The sequence below is a fragment of the Apostichopus japonicus genome, chromosome 7 (assembly GCF_037975245.1).
Source record: "Apostichopus japonicus isolate 1M-3 chromosome 7, ASM3797524v1, whole genome shotgun sequence".
Classification (NCBI taxonomy): domain Eukaryota; kingdom Metazoa; phylum Echinodermata; class Holothuroidea; order Aspidochirotida; family Stichopodidae; genus Apostichopus; species Apostichopus japonicus.
The window spans coordinates 4,245,771-4,267,815 of record NC_092567.1 but is presented as its reverse complement, the minus strand read 5'-3'; the positions used below and the strand labels follow the sequence as shown (position 1 = coordinate 4,267,815).

The 22,045-nt window shown below is 37.0% G+C and overlaps 1 protein-coding gene and 1 long non-coding RNA gene across 3 annotated transcripts in view; both read left to right on the top strand.

Moving 5' to 3' along the window:
* LOC139969978 (NLR family CARD domain-containing protein 4-like) overlaps positions 1-22,045 on the top strand; it is a 585,990-nt gene that overhangs the window by 430,475 nt on the left and 133,470 nt on the right. The window contains exon 7 of the mRNA XM_071975470.1: positions 17,425-17,486. Within this exon, the coding sequence (XP_071831571.1) occupies positions 17,425-17,486 (62 nt within the window). The remainder of the gene's footprint in view (positions 1-17,424; positions 17,487-22,045) is intronic.
* LOC139970314 (uncharacterized) lies at positions 3,787-12,444 on the top strand. 2 transcript variants are annotated; one of them, XR_011794108.1, is made up of 4 exons: positions 3,787-4,385; positions 7,826-8,000; positions 9,830-9,925; positions 11,116-12,444. It is a non-coding gene; the product is annotated as an uncharacterized lncRNA (long non-coding RNA). The 2 variants fall into 2 exon arrangements; XR_011794109.1 differs by lacking the exon at positions 3,787-4,385 and adding an exon at positions 6,836-7,236.

The window sequence follows — 22,045 nt, the reverse complement described above, 5'->3', positions numbered from 1 at the left end:
CTATTGATTATAATTAGTTCTGATTAGAATGATCAATCAGATGTGATTGGTTTCCTTGTTATTTATTGTTTGCGTTGTTATCTTAATTGATTTAGTAAACAATAAACCTGACTAGGAGGACATTCCTCTACGTCTTCAACATCTTACACGATGATTACTCTACTTCTCTCCATAGGTTTCGCTACGGCTACACTATGCCAGGCACTATTCCGGTTGGATCCATTCCATCATCCTTGAAATCAAGACATGTGAAAGGTAATGTCAAAATGACGTCATAATGGAAACACTTAAAATTTCTTACATTTAATTAAAGGCTTTACTAACTATGTGAATTTATTTTGAGTTGTTGATTGTTGTTAATTCACATACAAGAGAGTAATGAATCAGCAACACACGATTGCCATTTTATATGAAGGAGACACCCAGAACAGAGTCTTGTGATAGTAAACAACAAACTGAATAATAGAAATGTAACAACACTTAATATTGCTAAGCTTAGTTGATTTAAGAGATAAGTCATGTTCCTTTCATTTCGCTCTTTCGAGATCACTTCACTATAAGATGTTTTGTGAGCAGCCATCACATCAATTGATGCTTTAAATGTTTTTACAAAAAAAAGTAGTGGTATCACACACTTTGGGCAACTTAAGTACACAGCGACAATGATAAGATAAAACACTCGTTCTGCAGTTTTGTACAGGAACAGAGGGTCGTCAAAGCCGACATCATAAATATGGAGGAGGGTGGGGAGGGGGTCTGTGGTCGTTCCCCAGAAAAAGGGCAAGTTTAGACTTCAAATGATACAGTCTGAGTCATAGTTTGACTTATATGACTTGACTTATGTCCAATATCTAAGTCTAAACGCAACATACATTGTGTTTTAACTATATTCTTAGTTAGTTTGAAATGCGTGGTGGTGGGGTGGGGGGGTTTGGGGTAACACCACATCGGCGCTTGAAAAGAGTACAATTTACATGTATCGGCGAACATTTACATCCATTCATGATTTGCCTTGAACAAATAAAAGTAGAAATAAAATGTCGGTAATGATATGAGGGAAAGCATTTAAAACTATATGTGAATGTAAACCATATTTTTTATTTTTTTATTAATACACTTACGAAAGTAAAAGTTATAATCCAAAAACGAAGAAAAGAAAACAGAATCGGTCTGTCTGTTACTCCCTTACGTCTACATTTCCTCAGATTCGGATAATATTTGGATAATAAATGAAGCAGCTTCCAGAGGCTTCGCCCCCTGAACCCCCCCCCCCCCCCACCCCCTTCAGCGCATAGAGACTTTAGTGTGTATTTGCGCTTTATATGAACTGTGTATTATTATTATTATTATTATTATTATTATTATTATTATTATTATTATTATTATTATTATTATTATTATTATTATTATTATTATTATTATTATTATTATTATTATTATTATTATTATTATTATTATTATTTTTATTATTATTATTATTATTATTATTATTATTATTATTATTATTATTATTATTATTATTATTATTATTATTATTATTATTATTATTATTATTATTATTATTAACGGGACATATCGATACTATCCGCTGAAAATTGAGTTCTTCTCTTACTGTAGATAGATTTCTGTGTTTCAAAATTTCTTCAAGAGAACGAAAAATATCTTCAAAGGGTGAGGCTTAAGTCCAGCGGATCCCCACCAACGTACTTGGAATACATTATAGATAACTATAATTTATTTATTACATTTGTTTGTGTTTTAGTGCTTTAAACTCGCTACGAGAGACCAAGGGATATCACCAATGCAAAAAATTCAGGGGGCTTCCCCTCGTGGAGCCAACCAGGGCTTGAAATATATTCCAGAGAAAGCCCCTCGACCCCGCTTGAGCTCTCAGAAACGTTCTATAGTTGAGTTTCTTCCTGACAACCCTACCTAAATATGCAGCTTCCGGGGACTTCGCATCACACCCTTTAATAACATTAATAAACTATCAAAGAAAATATATAATTTACATTTTTGGTCTGTAAATCTGCATACAAAGCGAAAAGTGCATAAAACAGGATTAATGCGAGAACTAGTTTAATTTTGTTGCCATCAATATACATATTGTGTATCGATTCGGTAAGCTTTACATCGGTATTATATACTGAATGAGGTAACGATGTATACTTCATTATATTTAACGCGTGTTATCTGTCTTAACTTCCTACTTTTGTTTGATTTTTGCCGAGATGCTAAACTGTCAGAAAGAAAAATTAAATAATAGAGTAACCACTAATCTTGCAAGTAGTGGTGAAGAGATGGATTCAGATACAACTCAAGTAGTTATATTCATCGGTCAACCAGGGACGTAGCTAAGGCCTGATGATTGAGGGGGGGGGTATAGTGGCTGAAATTCCAACTGGATGGGTTTTGAAGCCAGAAAATTCCGACTGCTGCCTACCCCCCCCCCTTCCCCCGCTACTCGTCAACGATACGGCAAGTATCAGTTCAGAACTTGTTCAGAACTTTTCTCGATACATTTGTACCACTGGCCCTCACTTCACAAACTTATTAATCACTCTGGTTGAGCAAGTAAGCAACTGAGTATAAGTTATCTGCTTGAAGGCTACATAGGCTACACAAACTACAAAAGCTATGTTAATGTAACAAAGGGGAAAACTTTTTTTTCTTCAACAAATTATATTCGACGACGATTACCAAAAAACACCGGGGTTTTTCCTAGCGCTTAATGTTATTTTTTTTTTTTTGGAGGGGGGGGGGGGGCAGCGGGCTATTTATCACTCACATGAACAATCTGCCTATCGTCTTCGTCAAGGACCAAGATGATAGGCAGATGATAGGAGTTCTTAAAATAAGTATAAAAACATACTGTAAAAACATACAGTTTTCAGTGGTTGCAGTTCTCATCTAGGCCTTTATATCAATTCGATATGGACCTATTCGGTGGCGATATACGCCAACCCGTATTAACTAGTAATAACCTGATAGTTTACTCTGCTCTAAGATGAATACACAAAGTTGGCAGATAAAATAACTACAACCGTAACAAAAACTAGTAGTGTTTTGGTGTCAGCCATATGCATATAAAATAGCATTAAAGGGCGCTTATATTCAATTTTAGTCAGTCTGACTCTGCCAATGCGAAACATAGCCGGGAAATATCCCTGGGGCGGGGAGGATGCAGTTAAGGAACATACTAAGTATCGCCCACATGTTACATATACCAAATTAATCGAGAGGTTTTTCAACATCATGGGTTTCTCGGCCACTGTACAATTGCGATAATCAGTTGTAACTATTCAAACCTAGCCTAGGGCCCAATGGAGTTTGGAAAGCCGAGACTTTAAAAAATATAATTTGTACAACAAAAAAATGAAGGAAATCATCAAAAGTTAAATTTAGGCCAATCCCCGAACACTTTTATTACTGCTCAAATCTTAGTTATTTGATGTTAACCTCATACCTTTTTTATGGTCATTACTTCTGAGGAAGATACTTGTCTACTCCTAAGCTATACATTATTTTGTGGGTCCGATTCCGCGAACAAAAATAACAACTGAACTATTCTATAAAATATATTCCAGTCTAATTTTGGCCAAAATAGTCTTACACCTATTTTTGACAACTGTATAGGTTGTAATTGACTGAATTATAAAATACGAACCAATTTTGGCAAAGATGAAAGAGTTCGGTGAGACGTACCAAGTAACGTACTGTAACAGTTACAACTAGTACTGACTAACATTGGGTGTTGTAATTTTATACAATATAGATAATATACACTCTAAGAAAAAAGGGTTCTAGAGGGGGTTCTCGAAATGAAGAATGGTTCTCGTCAGAACCATGTGCCCTTGAAGAACCCATAAAGGTTCTTGATTCGTTTCTTCTTGGTTCCATACCCACACAGAAAAGGTTCTGGGTACAAGATGGTTCTACAAAGAACCCCTAATTGTACGAATAGGGGTTCTAATCGTACTTATCACAAGTGTGTACATGATCTATGAATAAACAAGTTCGGCAATTTTCATCGGGAAATGTAATTGTAAGGGAATAATAAAGTGTATAGAAGTGTTAATAATCTCATTTTCTCACTTTACCATGGAATTTGTTTTGACTTGTGAACAAAATCGTTTATTTGAATACAACGCATTGAGTGGAATTTGCGTAATAATTTCGACCACTTTTCGCGGGCTCCAAAGTTCCGTCTGACCAAACGTTCATGTTACATGTAATAGTATAGTGAGTGCACCGAAGTTCGCCGCCTTTACGTACATAATATGCACTGTGTATGTTACCTACGTGCTACCTACGTACATATTGCGTGCAGTTCTTGCGTCACGTACCGTCGATCATGTTCGAGTAGAAGTTGAAGCCCCGGTGCGGTGAGTTTTTCAGTTTTAATTTAGAAACATGTAGACCGAAAATTAAATTCAACTCCAGCGCACTGAGCGCAGACCTGCTAATAAGTTATCGGGTCGACCCTTGGTGAATAGACGTGAATACCAAACGATTCCTTCATCGACATTAATGTCCATTGAGCAAATAATATTCGGCTTAGGCTAGCCTAACGTATACTAGACCTACTTTGTAATTGTATGGGCATAGCCTAACGTTAGGCTCATTCTATAGTCAACAGAATTCTGTAGGGCTATAGGCCTAGCCTAGGCCATATTTGTAGGAAGACCGGACATTTAATTAATTAATCACGATAACATTATAATAGTCTCAAAGAGCAAGAACGTTACTGTCTCTGCCACAGCTCAACCGGGTTTCAGCCACATACGATGGAGTAGGCCTAGGCTAGCCTATACTATAGCATGGGAATTGGGATGCCTGTATAGTGCGCACCTAGGCCTAGGCCCCCCCCCCCAAGCTTTTTCAGCACAAATTTCTTCAAAATCCCTTAAAAAAAATCAGATGATGTCTGTACCGAACCTTTAGCATCTGATACACAAACCCACAATCCTGATATGAATCTTTATGGTTGAAATTGTAAAATATGGAGCTGTTAAAAAGACAGTTCTGTCCAACTTCCAAGTTAACGTTTGCTAAAAAAGACCTGTTTACTGTTCTTAATGGAACAAGCGGTTGTGAACAGGCACACAGTACCTAGGCTATACCTACACTACAGTATTGATACGGTAATATCCTTTAAAAAAAATTAAGCGTTTTTACCAGAATTTTAGGGTAACGGGGGAGGGGGCCTAAATAACAAACTTAGCTTACACCTGATTAAGCAGATGCAGTGTACTAGGCAAAAAAGACTAAGATTGAAGCAGATCTTGGAGTAAATTTACAACAATTCCATTCAAAAATTTCTTGGAAATGAAAATTTCTAATTATCATACAAAATCTAGATTAATTTGGTCAAGATGATGAAAAGCCAGCCTGTTTTGCATATATTATGGTTGAAAATAAGTAGCTAAGTTGATATTCGTTCATAGCGCTTTTAGAACACGTTGCTATGGTAATATTGGAACGTATTGTTAGGTCCCCAGTATTCGGGCACCCGCAGTATTTGGATACCTTGTCCTAACCTAAGCCTTATTCCAGATAGAGGCTACTGAGGGTGCTTCAAACACGGGCAAACGTCAGTTTTTAGACAACATTCCAACTATAGTCAACTTGAAAATATCCATAAAATATGTTTTTGTCCAACCAACAGATTGAAACCGTAGAATAATAAAAAGAATACATAAATTATGATGAGCTCATGAAGAATGAATGCATCACTAACACGCAGAAAATTGAGGGAAAATTAAATCAAAATGTTTCTGGCCACAATTTGGCATAATTTATACCACAATGCATTGCGATCGCGTCAATATACGTCATCCGGAATAAGGCTTATTGGTGTACGTGACCATGTGTTGACCACCTAGGCTAACAAACAATCGAGCTAAAAAATAAAGGAAGATGTAGGCCTACAGTAGGCTATCCAAAATGGATAAAACATTCCAGGGATCACCACTGATGTGTTATTCTTCTTCCCCAATTTAGCAAGTTTGCTTCGTATTGGAATAGGGTATGTGGGGAGAGCGGCGTTAGTTGGAACATTTTTCACAAAAATCTCTATTTTCAGAAACAACATCAATTCAGCAAACACTGCCCTATCCTGTTAGGATAGGCACTCCATAAAACTGCTACAATTGTTGATAGTTCAGGAGATAATCCAGTGAGAGGGTGTGTGCCGTGTGTCACAAGTGAAGCCCATAAAACCACTACTCTTGTTGATATTTCAGGAGATAATCCAGTGAGGTGTCGGTGATAGGCGTTCCAACTAACCCCACCTATGGGGTTAGTTGGAACGGGTGGTGGGTTAGTTGAAAGATGGATTCTTGCTCAAAAGAAATAAATGAGAACTTATCACAACTATACACATTGATACCTTGGTATATGCCTATTATAATATATCAAATGATATTAAAGCCAGACTCACTATATGGAAGTAAATGAGAATATAACTTTGCTACCAAAATTCTGGAGACATTTTTCATCCCAGCCCATTGAAATTAGGCAACATTGGTGAATCAGAATATTTTAACATCTGCTAACCTTGCAGTCTAAGTTTTAAGTGTTTTTGGCATGTTTTTTATGATTATAGGTGAATATGACCAAATTTGTGTGCATGTTCCAACTATTCCCGGCTGTAAATGTTACAACTAACCCCTTAGGCTAATCAGACCTTTGTATGCTCATTGCGCAGAACAGAGACCATCGACATAATTTTTTGCCCACCTCATTTTGAAGCTGCTTAATAAAGCTGTAAATAACCCCAACCTAGTATATTTTGGTTAAAACAACATTTTTAATTTCATAAAAAAAATACTCAGAGTGCCGAAAAACACACATTCCTCACTATTTATTCTACTAATTATTATCATCATTATTTATTAGGATTGTTATTAATTATTATTATTCCACCAATTTATTCCACTAATTATTCCACCAATAATGATCGATCAGGTCTGGAAATAACCTGTCCATAATGAGAATTGATAACTGCACAGTAATTGGAAACAAAGACGTGAAATAAAGGCTGATTAAAGTTTTAATTATACTTAGGCTTTAGTGAATCACATTTCTACCTACATTGATTTGGGGGCGCCCAGGTCAATGGAGCGGTTTGCAATAATGGAATGGTCCTCTACATTTGAACTAACTTCACGGTATATAAACAAACACACGCTCATAGCATTCTCTCCAACCAGTGCCGTGGCCAAGTCTATTCATGTAAAATTTTGTCACTAAGATACGAACTCCCTAGCATTTGATATATTATTAAAATTAGGCTTCTTTAGAAGTATTTCAAAGGTGTTTAAGCGTACATTTGCCGGCTATATCACCAGTGCGTTACTGTATTCTGAGCTCAGAATTAGTTTAGCCCCAAGTTTTATCTATTTCTTCGCTAGCCAATTTTATACCACTCACGCGCGTGCCACCATAGACGAGCTTTTCCGTGCATGGTATCAGTTTAGCGAATCTTTATCATAGCAGTTAGTATATGCGTACTTCATATACAAATATTATAGCAGGTTTATGATATGGGCGTATTTTGCCGTTGCGTCGCCATTTAAGGAAGTGAAGTATAAATAGGACTTTCACTGTGCATCCCAGCTCTGCAAATGACCTGCTGAGGGAGCTTCAAGTTGGACTTCTGACGCAACCCTGCGACCCCTTAGCAGAGTAGAAAACTGATCTCTAATTAATCAGTCAGGTGGATATTCCTTTTCAGTGTGGCTTGGAGGGAGTCCAATGGGCTGCCTTTTCAACAAATCATGTCTAATTTTGGTATATATTTCACTTTTATCTTCATATACAGCTTTGCAATGAGTTGGAAATGCTGACAGGGAGGAACGTTGTTGTTGAAATGAAGACTGCTTTAGAAAAATATGCACCAAAGATAATCCAGAACGGTTCCAAGAAGACCAAAGCAAAAGAGCTGATGCGTGCCTACCGGTAGGAGGAGGAAGTCCTTCTTGAAGAGGACAAGAAGTGTATGTTATCACATAATTTTACCTTACAATTACTAGTAAGTCGATCAGAGTGGAAAATGATGGGCGGGAGTTACAGGAGGGTAAGCGAGAACCCATAAAGATATTTAGGTAGAAACTGGTCCAAAAAACCGTACTGCCTGAAAGTAACTAGACAATTGCAATCAAACTCCCATGTACTCTGTTCTATTGTAGACAGAGAGCGGGAAATTAGGTGAACAAATGAGCATAAGGTGTGAGCAGAGCAACTTTACTGGGGTGTAGGAGCAGCTGAACAATTTTGATCGAAAGGGGAATATTGTTAGGAAATTGGGATTGCAGGGAGAGTGTACTCACAGTGCAATCATTGCCCTCTTTGCATTCAAATTTGTCTAGTTACTTTTTGGCGGTACTGGTGGTCTGTTATTGCATAAGGGATGAAAAGGTGTCTGTACTTGTTGGTTCTGAGACACTGGATATCTGCTATTCAACAAGCAATTAGAAAGAAGCTAAGCTGCAGTCGACCAGCATTTGACACTGACAGTATGCCTACGTATATCATACTGTCGTACTGTACACTGACTGTACAGTACATACTACATAGGCATAGTACTCCATATGTACAGTGTGTGTGTGCAAATCACGAACGACAACCCTGTCGTTGTTGAGGAAAAAGTTAAGAGGAACTGCTGCCTGCTCTCTGTATGTTGAACTGATCGATTTTGCATGCTATGAGTTGACCCCAATTAACCCGTCAATTACAATGTTAATTACAATGTCAATTACAATGTTACTCCAAGGTGGGGATATTGGTGCTAACTGCTCATGTAATTCCATAAATCACTGTTCAAAGGCTATTTGTCGGGCTGACAAATAAACTTCCAGTCCGAGTTATGATAAATTATCTCAGGCAAATGGGACAGAGAGTGGTGATGATTGGGTTGTTTAGAATCCTTGGCTCATGAGGATTCAAAATGGGGTGGGTGAAATTCACATACAAGCAACTTCGTTTTTTGCCGGTCCAGAGCAAAGTCAGCAAGGATCTTTAACATGGAAATCCCAGTTACTAGCCAGAAATAAAAAGTGTAGCCGATAAAACCACAAGTATAATGTTGTTTCTCTTCATCGTGGGTTTCACAGCAGTTGGAAGTACCGACAACAGAATATGGTTATTAGGGACAGGGTTCATAGAGAATCTTGACTTCATGCGCCCTATCTCATGATTTCAGTGACGAATGATACTGATTCATTTCCCCATTGGAATAGCACAGGGGGGTATAGATTTGGTGTTCATTTGGTTCATTCGGTGACGTCATAGCTTCATAATTATGAATATTTGGCACTATTTTGGGAATGACATCTCTGGGATATTCACAGTTTGAAATCAATTTTCTCAACAACGTTACCTCCCATTTTCTTAAAAATGGTACCGTTGGAAAGGGAAAAAGCTACTCTGTTTGCACACATAATGGAATGGCCATGTTATGCGGTCTTTAACGTTGAGCCTCGGTGGACTCCGACAGTGACGGCAGATGCATCTATGGTTCTCGCAGTGCATTCTCCTGGGTCAGGTTGCCCTCGTACAGATCCTTTATCAGCCGGATGTACTTCTTTCTCTTTTGGGTATTTCAATACTTCGCTTTGGGGCACTCTCTCCAGATCTATGAAGATACGCTGCAGCTGTCGTTGGCCTTCTCTGTATTTCTCCATCAGTTACCGCAATGCAAAGACACATACATACATTGTACCATGGTGGTAGTAACCTCTCACAACATTGCTCATTGTCTGATTATGACTGCTGCCTTGTAATACTTGAAAATGTAGTGATACAGAACTTTATTTTCCAATCTTAGGTTTTATTGGCAGACCTGGAGTATTCTGTCGCTCTGATGGCTCTACCGTACATCTTCGACGAGAAGCCTGGGTTCTTGTATGTTTCGGACAAGAAGGTAAGTTCCTCTTGTATATGGTCATTTTCACAGTAAAGGGTGTAAATTGACGCACTCTGACACCAAAGTTTCAACATGATTTGTCATGAACATTTCCACCAGAATCATGTACATAAATATCTTAATTATCGGGGAAAACTACTTAAGAAGCTTAAACTACATCATAAAGTATGAAAATAGTTGTGAATGTCCTGACAAGCTATCATGTGGCAAAGTGTCCTTGAATTGTGTCGCTTCATGAGGCCACTACTGACAAAAGGTCTTAAAATGCAAAGTTACACCATTTACTGTGAAAATGACCATTTGTCCAGGAGCAGATAGGTTGTTGCTGCTGTTTAACATTTAAGGTGTGCCTGTATTCAATTGATTATGTCATTTTGGAACTCTCAGTTCTTCAGGAGTGATCAAAGATTGTCTATTGTAAGTATAAGGCTCGTATCTTCAGGATGCCATGGAGGGCTGCATCTGGCATTGTGAGGCTTGCCGCCAGCCAACTAAAGGACCTGACAATGATCAATGATTATACAGTATAGCTTGAGTACCCGCTCTGGGAGCTGGTAGCGAATGTATTCCTGGAACACCCATAGTCAGACTCCTTGTGTTCTAGAGATAGCAGAAGAGTGCAATCACTGAGCACCCAACAGCCCGGCAGTCAGGTCAGGGAGTATCCTGTGATCGGGTATGCGAAGTGAAACCCCCCCCCCCCTTCAGAGGTCTGGACCCCGATCTATGGTCTGACTTCTCACACGGAGGCCGCCGTTACTAACAATGTGCTCTACCCTTGTAATACATACAGTGTAGACACTGGAATTTGAACAGAAAAGGGAAAAAACACAGTATATGGGGAAATGTAATCACTACCATTAGAAAATACACATTGACACGGATTGACAGTGTCAATATTCACTTTAACCGTGCAGTTGCGTTCAAAATCCCAAACAGTCCTGCCTTTAGATGTGAATCAGCCGCTTGGTTTTCACTTGTATATTGTTTTTTTTACTAACTCTGCCGAGTGCCGATACCTGCAAAATGTTCACATATGTTTGGCACAAAATTGCCTGCAGCTATTGAAAAAAAATAGTACCACCATAACTCGGACACATCAGTCAGTCCCAGAGTTAACAATGGAATTTTTGTGGTCAACCATATGTCAATGTACTCTAATTGTTATCTATCATTTCCTTTTTCAGGAGATAGTGTCACCAACACCAGTTTTAGTGCTACAGTGTAGTACCATCAAACCTGATGCCATCTCTGTATGGGCCGGAGGATGACAAGTCTGTCAAGGGATTTCCAGCATCTGGTATGGAGTGGTACTCTTGATGGCCGTGTACTATGCGCATGAGATCGACTACGCCCCAGAGGCGGCTAACACTCTGGGATTCCTACAACGTTACATGATGAGTATCAAGAAAGAAGATGAGGGGCCAAAAATACCAACTCCAATACTGCGACTGCTTTCTGCATTGATATGAATCAAATTTCCACAGCACAATGCATATTCCATATGACTGTGACTTTTGCAGGGGTACTCGTCAAAGGCATTTTTTCTCACTGCAGAAGCTTTGTCGACACCTCGAAATAGCTCATGCACATCAACCCAATATCGCAAAATGGGATCTTACAGAAAACATATCCGTCGTTGCCACAATGCTCGGCATTCACAAGAACCTGAAGCTGAGGAGCATAATGATTGCTTTGTGGTTTAGTTGCTTCATGAAGAAGAAATCCCATTTATTTGTTGAAGTCAAGTATATCTTATATTCTTGTAATATGTGGCTTATTTGCAGCTGCGTAATGATGCCAGAAGCATTTGTAGAACATTACATTGCCTATAAAGTCAGAAGAACCACTGAGTGGTTAACCTTTTCACCAGGTGAAGAGAATGATTATCATGCTCTGGATACCATATAGGAGTGCTGGAAATATGTACATTCCATTGAGGTATAAGGTAACTGCTACAAGATAAGCCAGAACAACATACATCAAAGCTTTCAGTGTTGGTTCACAAAAATTGTAGGTGGGATTGTAATATCACACTGAATCGCAGTATACTAGTCGAATTAGCAGGGATGAGTAAATGACCACTACACAGCTTATAGTAAATGTAGGAGAAGTCTTTGAGAACACATTGTTTCACCTGATTAATTTCACTTACATGCACTTGCATGTTTGAATATTTTGTGGTGTGGTGCAGCTGTTATTGAGTTATTCTTTAGTTTGTATTTCATGATTGTGCATGTACAAAGCATACAGCATTTGGCATAATCCCAACATTGCATTCCTCAGAGAACTGTTAAGTGATTGAATAATTCCACATTGTATATCAGCTCATTCTACAATTTTTGGATGTAAATCACAAAGTTGTTGTGATATGACGAAAGGTAATGTCTTTTTATTGTATTTCAGCATTTTGAATCTAATTGATATTTCATGCAATAGATAATTGACAAGATTTGTATGTTTCGTGGTTTGCTGAATTTTAAAGTGAATAAAGTTATTTGCAAGTTGACAGAACATCATCAGACTTCTGACATTATTTTTAAGCAAAAATTGTACACATCTCACAATAGCTGCAACTTAATACTATTTTCTGGTCTACATGGCTTCTGTGAACAGTAAAAAGTAAGAACCTTCCAAAGAACTTTTGAGAACCATTTCAAAGGGGTTCCCTGGGAACCATATTTGAAAAGGTTCTCGGTAGAACCTTAAGGGTTCTGCACACAGCTACAAATTGAAAGAACCTTTTATGGTTCTGGTGAGAACCATTTCAAAGGGGTTCTCAAAAGAACCTTAGTCATTAAAGTTCTTGATAGAACCTTAGGGGTTCTGCATACGGGACAAAATGAAAGAACCTTTTATGGTTCTTTCGAGAACCATTCAAAGGGGTTCTCAAAAGAACCTTAGTCATAAAAGTTCTTGATAGAACCTTAGGGGTTCAGCATACAGGACAAAATGAAAGAACCTTTTATGGTTCTTTCGAGAACCATTTCGTAGGGTTCTTATTAGAACCATCATGAAAAGGGTTCTCGTTAAGAACCATTGAAGGTTCTGCATACGGGACAAGTCTAAGAACCAGTTTTGGTTCTATGTGGAACCATATTTTCTTAGAGTGTATATACCAGCGACGTAGCCAGGAATTTGCAAGGGGAAGCACATTTTGCGATTGATATGGGGAGGGGTCTAAGGGGAGGGGGTGTGATGCGATCTGGAGCAATGTTATGCCAATTTCATCATGATCATATGATATCATATTATCAGCAGATTTTGTTTCCGGCTTGAATTATTCTTTCAGAAAAACAAACATATTGCTCTTTTACAATTTTCTAGTAGGATGATTCTTGTCTATTGTCCAATGTCTGGACTTTAATACATTTAACGAACATAACTGATTGAGAATATAAACTCTCGTATTTAGCAGTGTAATAATTATTTATAGGAAACGCGTATCACGTACGATTGCTAGCTTAGCTTTAAAACATGCTGTTCGTGCGAAAACTTATGACGAATCATAGAAAGGATGAGAACGCACGTTGTCGTCGTCGTTGTGCATACGGTTCGTGACTCTCCACCGAGTGCGGTTATTTAGGCTATATGTATTTTATTACGCAGTGGCCAACTGTAGGCTGGTAATAGGTAGTCGACTACTGGCTAAATTTAGCTAATTGCATCTGCCAAACTAAGTAGCTGAATCAGTAGGCCTAAATATTACTACGATTATAATCGAATTAACGGAGCTGACGAGTATTCAAGATCAAAAGAGCGCTGACAAAATGCCATGCCAAATCACAAACAGTATTTAACATTTTTTCGACACTGCCCCCCCCCCCTCTCGTCTCTGATATATACTAAACTTACTTGAAGCTAGCGAACAGGGTCAACCCACCCAATAACAAAACTAGTACATAAATAAACCGAATTGAAGCTGGCGAACGTTGTACGGTAGTTCTTTAGGCATTATATTTAATGTATTCAAATTCATACGCAGTTTTGTATGGTGGAGTATAAGGATCGCGAGATACAATTTCTCAAAGTGGCAAGGAAAACGTGGTAAATATGACTGATTAAAGGACAATTTTGAGCTAATGTTTTCAAATTTTAGGTCATTCACAATCACAGGAATATATGAATAGGCCTAGGTGATTTAGAGTGCGACAGTCGGAAATTCTGACAAGCGTTCTCCCAGTTTCCAACTATCGTCATTTTTACCAAGGTTGGGTAGTGAGACACCCCACCCCCTCTCTTTAGCGACGTCCCTGCGGTCAACGCGTAAATACAAGAAAAGATCATTATTTTTTTGTATTGATTGTTTTCAACTGTATGGTCAACCATCTTGTCTACAGACGTCTAAAAAAAAATTGTAGAAGTTATTATCCGGCGCGTAACCAGGATTTTCTAACCAGGGGGCGCGACTTACTATCCAAGCGGAGCGCCACTTTCGGTTGGAGCGCAGCGTACAAGAAATTTTCTGGTTTTGATACCCCCCACAGATCACCGGAATGGCACTTCTCGGGCTTGAAAATGACCAACCAGATGTACACTTTTGTCTGAGAACCAAGTATTTCTCAATAGTTTTTGTTTTCATCCATAACATATTTGAAGACTGTCACCAGTCACACATCATGTTCGACCTCATCGCATCTCCTGTGAATCATTGATATTGAAGGTGATTCTACGTTACGGCCCACAATATCCGTCAGCCCCACTTTTCAAGGTTGTAAGCCCATTATTTGTTCAGAGTTTGAAAATATTTCTCGTGAATAAATTCATTTCAAAACATACCCATAATGTTGCACAGAATTTCATCTTATGGACAACCATAATAGATGAACCTTCTTCAACCCCTAACAGACTGGTCAAAATTGCACGAGTAGGGGGAAGTATGATGAAGAATGTTTGTCAGGGAATTTCGAAATTCAGACAGTTAATCTAAGTAATTAAATTAATTGGTTTACAAATATTAAAACCTCTTATAACGGCTACTATTAAACTTGGAGGGGGGGGGGCTGCAAATATTTTTGTGAAAATGTTGGCAATATGCTGAGACTTTTTCGGGCACCTACTGAAAGGAAAATAAATTGCAATGATGTAGCTAAAGAAAATCAATAGTTTAAATAAATCTCCTTGGTTATTAATATAAAGTTCTTAGCTTGCCCGACAAATTCGCCATTTCGGTAATAACACGGCAAATGATTGCATGTAATTGGCATGCGATGTAATAACCGATGCATGCCTACATGATATGTAAATTAACATGTTGAACGCAAAAAAATGAAGTTATATTTTTCGGGCAAGTCGTAACAGCCCCCCCCCCCCAATGAAATTGGGCTCATATGACTACAAACATAAACAATTGGAGGCTGTTCATCCTGGAATGCCATTTTCTGTTCATGCTCACTGATATGATGTGATATCTGCTGTGTGCTTTAAAATTTTGAATAATTTAAAGGAGACTGAAATAAATAACTTTTATATGTTTATTGTGCAATGCCCCACATTCTTTTCATTTCGAAAGACGCACAGTTTCAAGTTCATTACACACTGAAGGCTTCGATTCTCTATCTGCCTTCGGTTTATTGAAGATCTTGGGATTTTCATCCCTATAAATATCGCTAGATATTGCTAGATATCGCTATATATTGCTAGATATACATACAGTACAGTGTCCTTGGGATTTTTCGGGGCCTGATCTTGGGAAATTGCAAAATATAGCTTAAAGAAAATCAATAGTTTAAATAAATCTCCTTGGTTATTAAAATAAAGTTCTGCTATCTTGGACCACATGCTAGCCTATACCACATTAATTCAATGGGAAAAATCACATCGGTTTCTTACACACACACATACAAAGCTTAGCCTTGTTAACAACTTTTAATTACCTGGAAATCGGCAATTGTTTGGAAGGTATGTGCTATGTTTTGAAGAGGTATTATAGTATTGTACGTACACAGCTGCTGTTGCGATGGGTTAAAGATTTCCCTTTTGAGTAGTTTTTACCGGTATAATGTTTTCGTTTTCTGTGTTGAGTGATTTTATCCACACAGGAAAAAGAACCATTACGAATGGCTAAAACTAGAAATAGTAAGCAATTAAAACAGCCATCTACACTACACGAAAGTTATTTCATAAATTAATCTTCCGTATTCGCGAGTCTTGATTAATCAAAGCGTGAAATCATGAAAGCAATCGCGTAGCAATTACGCGACCACCCTCTCAGAAAACGGGTACCCGTTTTGTGTGTTTTCGATTCGGGTACACGAATGTTAAGTCGGGTACCCGGGTATTCGGGTACCCGACTCAGACCTACTGTAGACTGTTTTTACTCGTTAAATAAAACTAATGCTCAAGAGAAATTTTTCATCCTCCGCTTGGATCATGCAAATTATCATGGATGCAGCTATGCTGCAGGCTATGGTAGTCTCTGATGAAAAAGGAATTATCATGGTTATTCAAAATATTTACGTGTTTCTTGAGTTTAATGGAAACGAGCATGTAATGTAAGTGAATCATAACAGTGAAACTATGGACGTGCAGTTAGTTACAGATGATTTGTCCAGTCTTGTAGCTCCGTAATTTAACTCAATTAGGTAATTACAAATACATTTAGTCTTTTTCTATCATCAATATTTAAATTATTAGTTTTCATGGTATTTGATGACATCACTAATGCGTTGTTATATAAAGCTGAATATCTTGAAATCGGGTAGCTTTACAAACATCACGAGCAGTCAAATGTTTCATTTCTCTGTACAATAACACATCTACAATAAGATTCTACCTACATTCATTATTTAAATTATTTAATAATAATGTAAATACATACAAACCTCTCTATCTCCACCCCTCAACATAATTTCTCAGACTCGTACACATTGTACGCTCTTTAATTGTTCTGTGCTTAAAGGACACATCGAGAATCTCATTGATAATGGTGGAGTGACGTCACTGTTGATGATGTCATCATTGATCAATCTCAAAAGTAGTTAGTGTAAACAACACGTTTGCCCGATCAATTAAATGCTTTACTATTTTTGACAGATGTGTGTATAATAGCTACTAACGTATCCTGTGATAACAGCTTAGAGAGAGATTCGGAGACGATGAAGTCGAAGTCAAAGTCAGTTTGTGCATTATTTAGAATATTCTAAACCGTCGATATTTGGACTTCATTTTCTGACACTCTCATAACGTATTCCTGACGTATTCCTGACGTATTCCTGACGTATTCGAGATGATAATGATAGTAAACTGATCGATAATCTTACTGAGATAATAAGGATTGTAAACTGATCAGCTATATTACTGATATGATAATGATATCAAACTAATACGTTCAAAATTAAGGAATCAACTAGATTGATTACTCAGCTAATATGAAGTTATCATCGAGGGCCAACATAAATCTCTTGAATATAATGTTTATGATTTCATTCAAGATCAACAAAGATTAAGTATGCACTTATCATTAACATGTATCTCTTTATAATGTTCTTCATCAGTTTGGAGTTATACCGACAGTGACGGGAATCGTCGTCTGAATCTACAAACCGGTCAATGGCAGGTAGGAGTTTGATCACCTTTCATTCAGCTAATGCTCATAATGCAAGCCTGGTCAGCTTGTTTGCGTTATGTTGCCGTAGCACTGTTTTCAGTCCCTTAAAAGTGTAAATAAATTAATATCGTGATACATTATCTGTGAAGTTTACGTGATGCTGGTAATATTAGAAGTTCCGATGAAAAGAAAGAACTTTCAGACATCTTCCCGCTCTTATATCCAAGGAGGGAGGTGGGGGGGGGGGGTGGAGAGAGTGGATGGAATATTGCGTGCGAACATGGTCTAAATGAATCTCATTAGTTCTATATTATGTACAATTTCATGTCAGTTTGATATTTCAAACATATACAGTAGTTATACCTAAAAGATTGACTTTTGGACAGGTTTGCTATATATTGTACAATCGTTTTGACACATGCCGTTATTAATATTCGAGGTTGTGAATTTGCATCCAATGAACTTCACGTTTATTCTGAGATGAAACCGTTGAATGTTATAAATCATATTGAACAGGTCTGTTCTTGTAATTTCTGTGTAACTGTTCATCATAACACATAACAACAGTCGTAACAGTCCGTTTAACTGACCATGTATCATACTGTAGCAGCGCCCTGGTTTTAACTGGTCATGTTTAGGTTTTTAGTCGTTTCTGTTGGTGTGAGACGTGGGTCTTCCATACATCATTATAACACTTACATATATATTACTTTAAAATGTTGGTCTTGATTAAAGTAATTACTAATCAAATTAAATTAAACCATTTCTATGGTACTTTGCGAATTAATCAAATGCACAGGATGGTGATGTGGGAAATTTGGAAGTTAGTAATAGAAACAGATATATGTCGAATTTGACTCTAAAATCTTATTTTAAGTTGATTTCTATACTGTCTTAGTGTTTAACTCAAATAATGTTGAGAATTTAGTCAATGCGTAAACGTTTTAATAACATTAAATAAAGCTGCATGTTACGTAATAGGTTATAACGTTGACCAATCCATATAATATTCACACATAACTCGATATCCCTGCAACTAATTAAGAGATCTGTGTATGTTGTTACAACCACATGACTGCTACTTATACTAGTGAGGTATTTGTCGTTTAATCAGATTCAGACAATATTTTGCCCCACAAATTTATTGTCATGTTTTATTTGTTTGTTTCCAAACCTTTAATATCTCTGACTACTCTCATCTTTCCTGGTGTGATATTGCTGAAATAAAGTAAAATTATGTTTTCAAGGTCCTAATCTTTCATTTTACGGTCCAGTTTGTTACCAGCAGATTGTAGCAAACACAACACAAAATACAGAACCTAGATATATCCAATATAGTATTCTTCCATTGTATTAAATCTTGATAATAAATTAACTATGTTGCTTATGTAGAAAGCTTCAGGGGATTTGAAGGATCACTTGCTTAAATTATTATCCAGATTAGTGTATACGACACTGACATAAGTCTGTGGGTACAAGCAGGCCTATATAGATATAATGAAAGGACGGGTCTGGTTTTTATTTGAAACTAATAAACTCTGGTATATTCTTCTGAATGGTAATGCTTGTCATGGCCATTTGTATATATGAAGGGAAGAGGAGCTATTTTTATTGATGAAATTTCAAGGGTTCCGATCTAATACTCTTCTTTTTTTTTCTTGGGGGGTGGATAATTGTATTTGTGTAAAATGGGAATAAATTAGAAAACAGAAAGAAACTCTGTATTATATATGTGTAGCTCTACTAACCCGCTTTGTTGTTATCTTGTACGGATACCATGGTAACTAAAATATATGCACTCACTTGATAAAATATTAATATAAGACAGATATTCGTATTATTTCCCTCGTGTTTGGAACAGACACCAAAATACACACATTCGACGACGGGGAGGGTGGGTGGAGTTGTTCCAACTACGGTTTAGTCGAAAACTGATAATCTGATTTAAATATTCATAATTTGTCATCCGCTAATTGCTTATTTATCTTGATAATTACCTTCAAGTGTTAAGGATATTTTATTGCCACACCCATACCTTCCAGCCTCATTCATTACTTATCATTAGTGTCTAGGATTGGGTGGAGAGTTGAGGGCGCAAAATAATAGAGGAACAACTCATGTAAACTTTTGTATCACGTTTATTCCAAACGTATAGAAACAAACTTATAAAAATCTGGAAGTGAACAGAAATACATATCTTTAACATATATTTTTGAGATAAAAGTCTGTAAGTAAATTACGAGCATTGGTATGATAATTAACAACTAAGCATATCATTCAACATTTAATAGAACACAATAGTAGCGTGTATGACTCTGAAACAACATAATTGACATAACCGACCCTGCTTAACGTTTCCAACATACCACTATACATCCTCGTGAAACATTGGTATTATTCTTCTGAACCAAAACTTAGCTGTAGTAAAAATCAATGACATTAACACATATCTTAATCAAATACAGTCTTCACCTTAATGAATGTATACTGAACATATCCCGCGTTTGCGTCACCATCTCGATGTACATTAAGTATGAAACCGTAGAATGTTGTCAATCATGTTGCACCGTTCTTGTTTATGTTGAATTAATTTCGGGCAAATGTTCATCATAACACATACAAGTTACATCAGTCGAAACAACAGTCAGTTTAGCCGACCCTGTACCTTACTGTAGCTGCCCTTGCATATTTGCCTTTGTAGCAGGCTCCCTGGATTTTCCTGGTTATGTTCATTCTCTTCTTTTCTCTGGTGTAAGGAGAATTTGGTCTCCATTATATAAAGCTGCCTATTACGTCATAGTTTGTAAATTGACCAAGCTGTGAAATATTCGAAGAATTAATGGATACCCTGCAACTTACTAAGATATTTAGATATGTTGTCACAATCACGTGACTGCTCATGGTTAGTGAATTATTTGTCGTTCAACCAGATTTAGACAATTGGTGTCCCATAAATTTATCGTCATAGATATTAAAAAAAAAAAAACTTACTTTAATCTTTCCTGGTGGACTGAAGTAACATTATGTTTTCAAGTCCTACTCATTCCTTTAACGGTCAAGTTTGCTACCAGCAGATTGTAGCAAAATCAACACAAAGTACAGAATTACACTTTTTTTGGGGCAAGATATGAGGATTGTGTAAATTTCTGTTGGCATTTACTAAAAGACCCCTACGTGCAGGATACAATGGGTGTCCCATACGAATAGTTCATGTATTCCCAATCAATAGGAATAGTTCAATCAAAACGCTTGAAGGAATAATTGGTTAACGGAAGAGATGTAAATGTTGCAGATTATAATGATGGGGATTTTTAATCTGATCATTTTTTTTATGATACACCGTTATTGATAAAATAATTATCCCTCGCGATCAAAATGGTATAAGCAATGCTATATCTGGAACCTTTGACGATGTCATAAGAGGGATTTGTCTTAAGTACAGACTAAGGTGATTTAAAATACGACTGTCTGGTATAACAGCCAACACATAGTTATATACAGTAGTCTATATTGCTATAGGTATTATGTTGCAGTCGCTACGGACTAAGACATGTTTGTTTACATGGATGAAAGTGCTACAGTATGCATAGCTATAGAGACTTCAAACTAGTCTTGGTGATTATTCTAACTGTAAGATATTGACATAATTTTTTTATTTATTTTTATTAGATTTGCTTTAAAGTGTTACAGATCAGTGAGGTATGGAACATTAGTCGTGATGATATTAAAAAGTTTTTATCACCCTCTAATCATCCTAATCTTGGGGGGGGGGGGGGTCGCCATACTGAAGTAACGACAATTATATTTAAAGATTAATTTGCAATTGTCCAACGACGAGGAGTTATTTCTCCAGGATGCATATATATCGTACAATACACAATATACGTTAGACACCTTGTGACGAGGTTGGTACAAATAAAGGAAAATGAATAAAAAGTCTTCCTTTCCACGCTCGTACTCCAGTACTTTCATCCTATATCCCAATTATTGTTGTTCTTCTTTCTCTGCATGTAGACCCCTATGTGCTCTCCTTATAGAAGTAATTGTCTTGTGAATCAATGATATATTCTTAATTTTAAGATAGAGAATATTCAAACAGATAAAAACATATAAAGCGAAATGAATCTATCGTGCTCCCAGTGTTTCTTAGTCAAAAATGTTTTATTGGTGAAAATATCAATGGATAATTTTCATCTCCAGAATCTTTACGTCTGACGTCACTGCATGCAGCAATACAGCATTCATTAAATGTGACTCGGTTCTAGTAATTTGAGTTGTTATGGGATTTGAGGGATCCATATTGATTATATTTCATTATTGATTTAGATTAATGTATATATAAGTGACTGATATGAATGTGTGGGTCCAAGCAGGCATATATATGAAAGGACGTATCTGGGTTTAACTTGAAACTAAGAAACAAATGGATTGTTTAGGTTTCATCAACTTCATGTACTTTAACATACTAGGAAAATGAAAGGAGAGGTGAATACTTAAAAGTTTAACTAAAAGATTAAATTTAAGGTTTTTAATTCATTTTCAAGAAACGTCTTTTTCTACCATCCTCT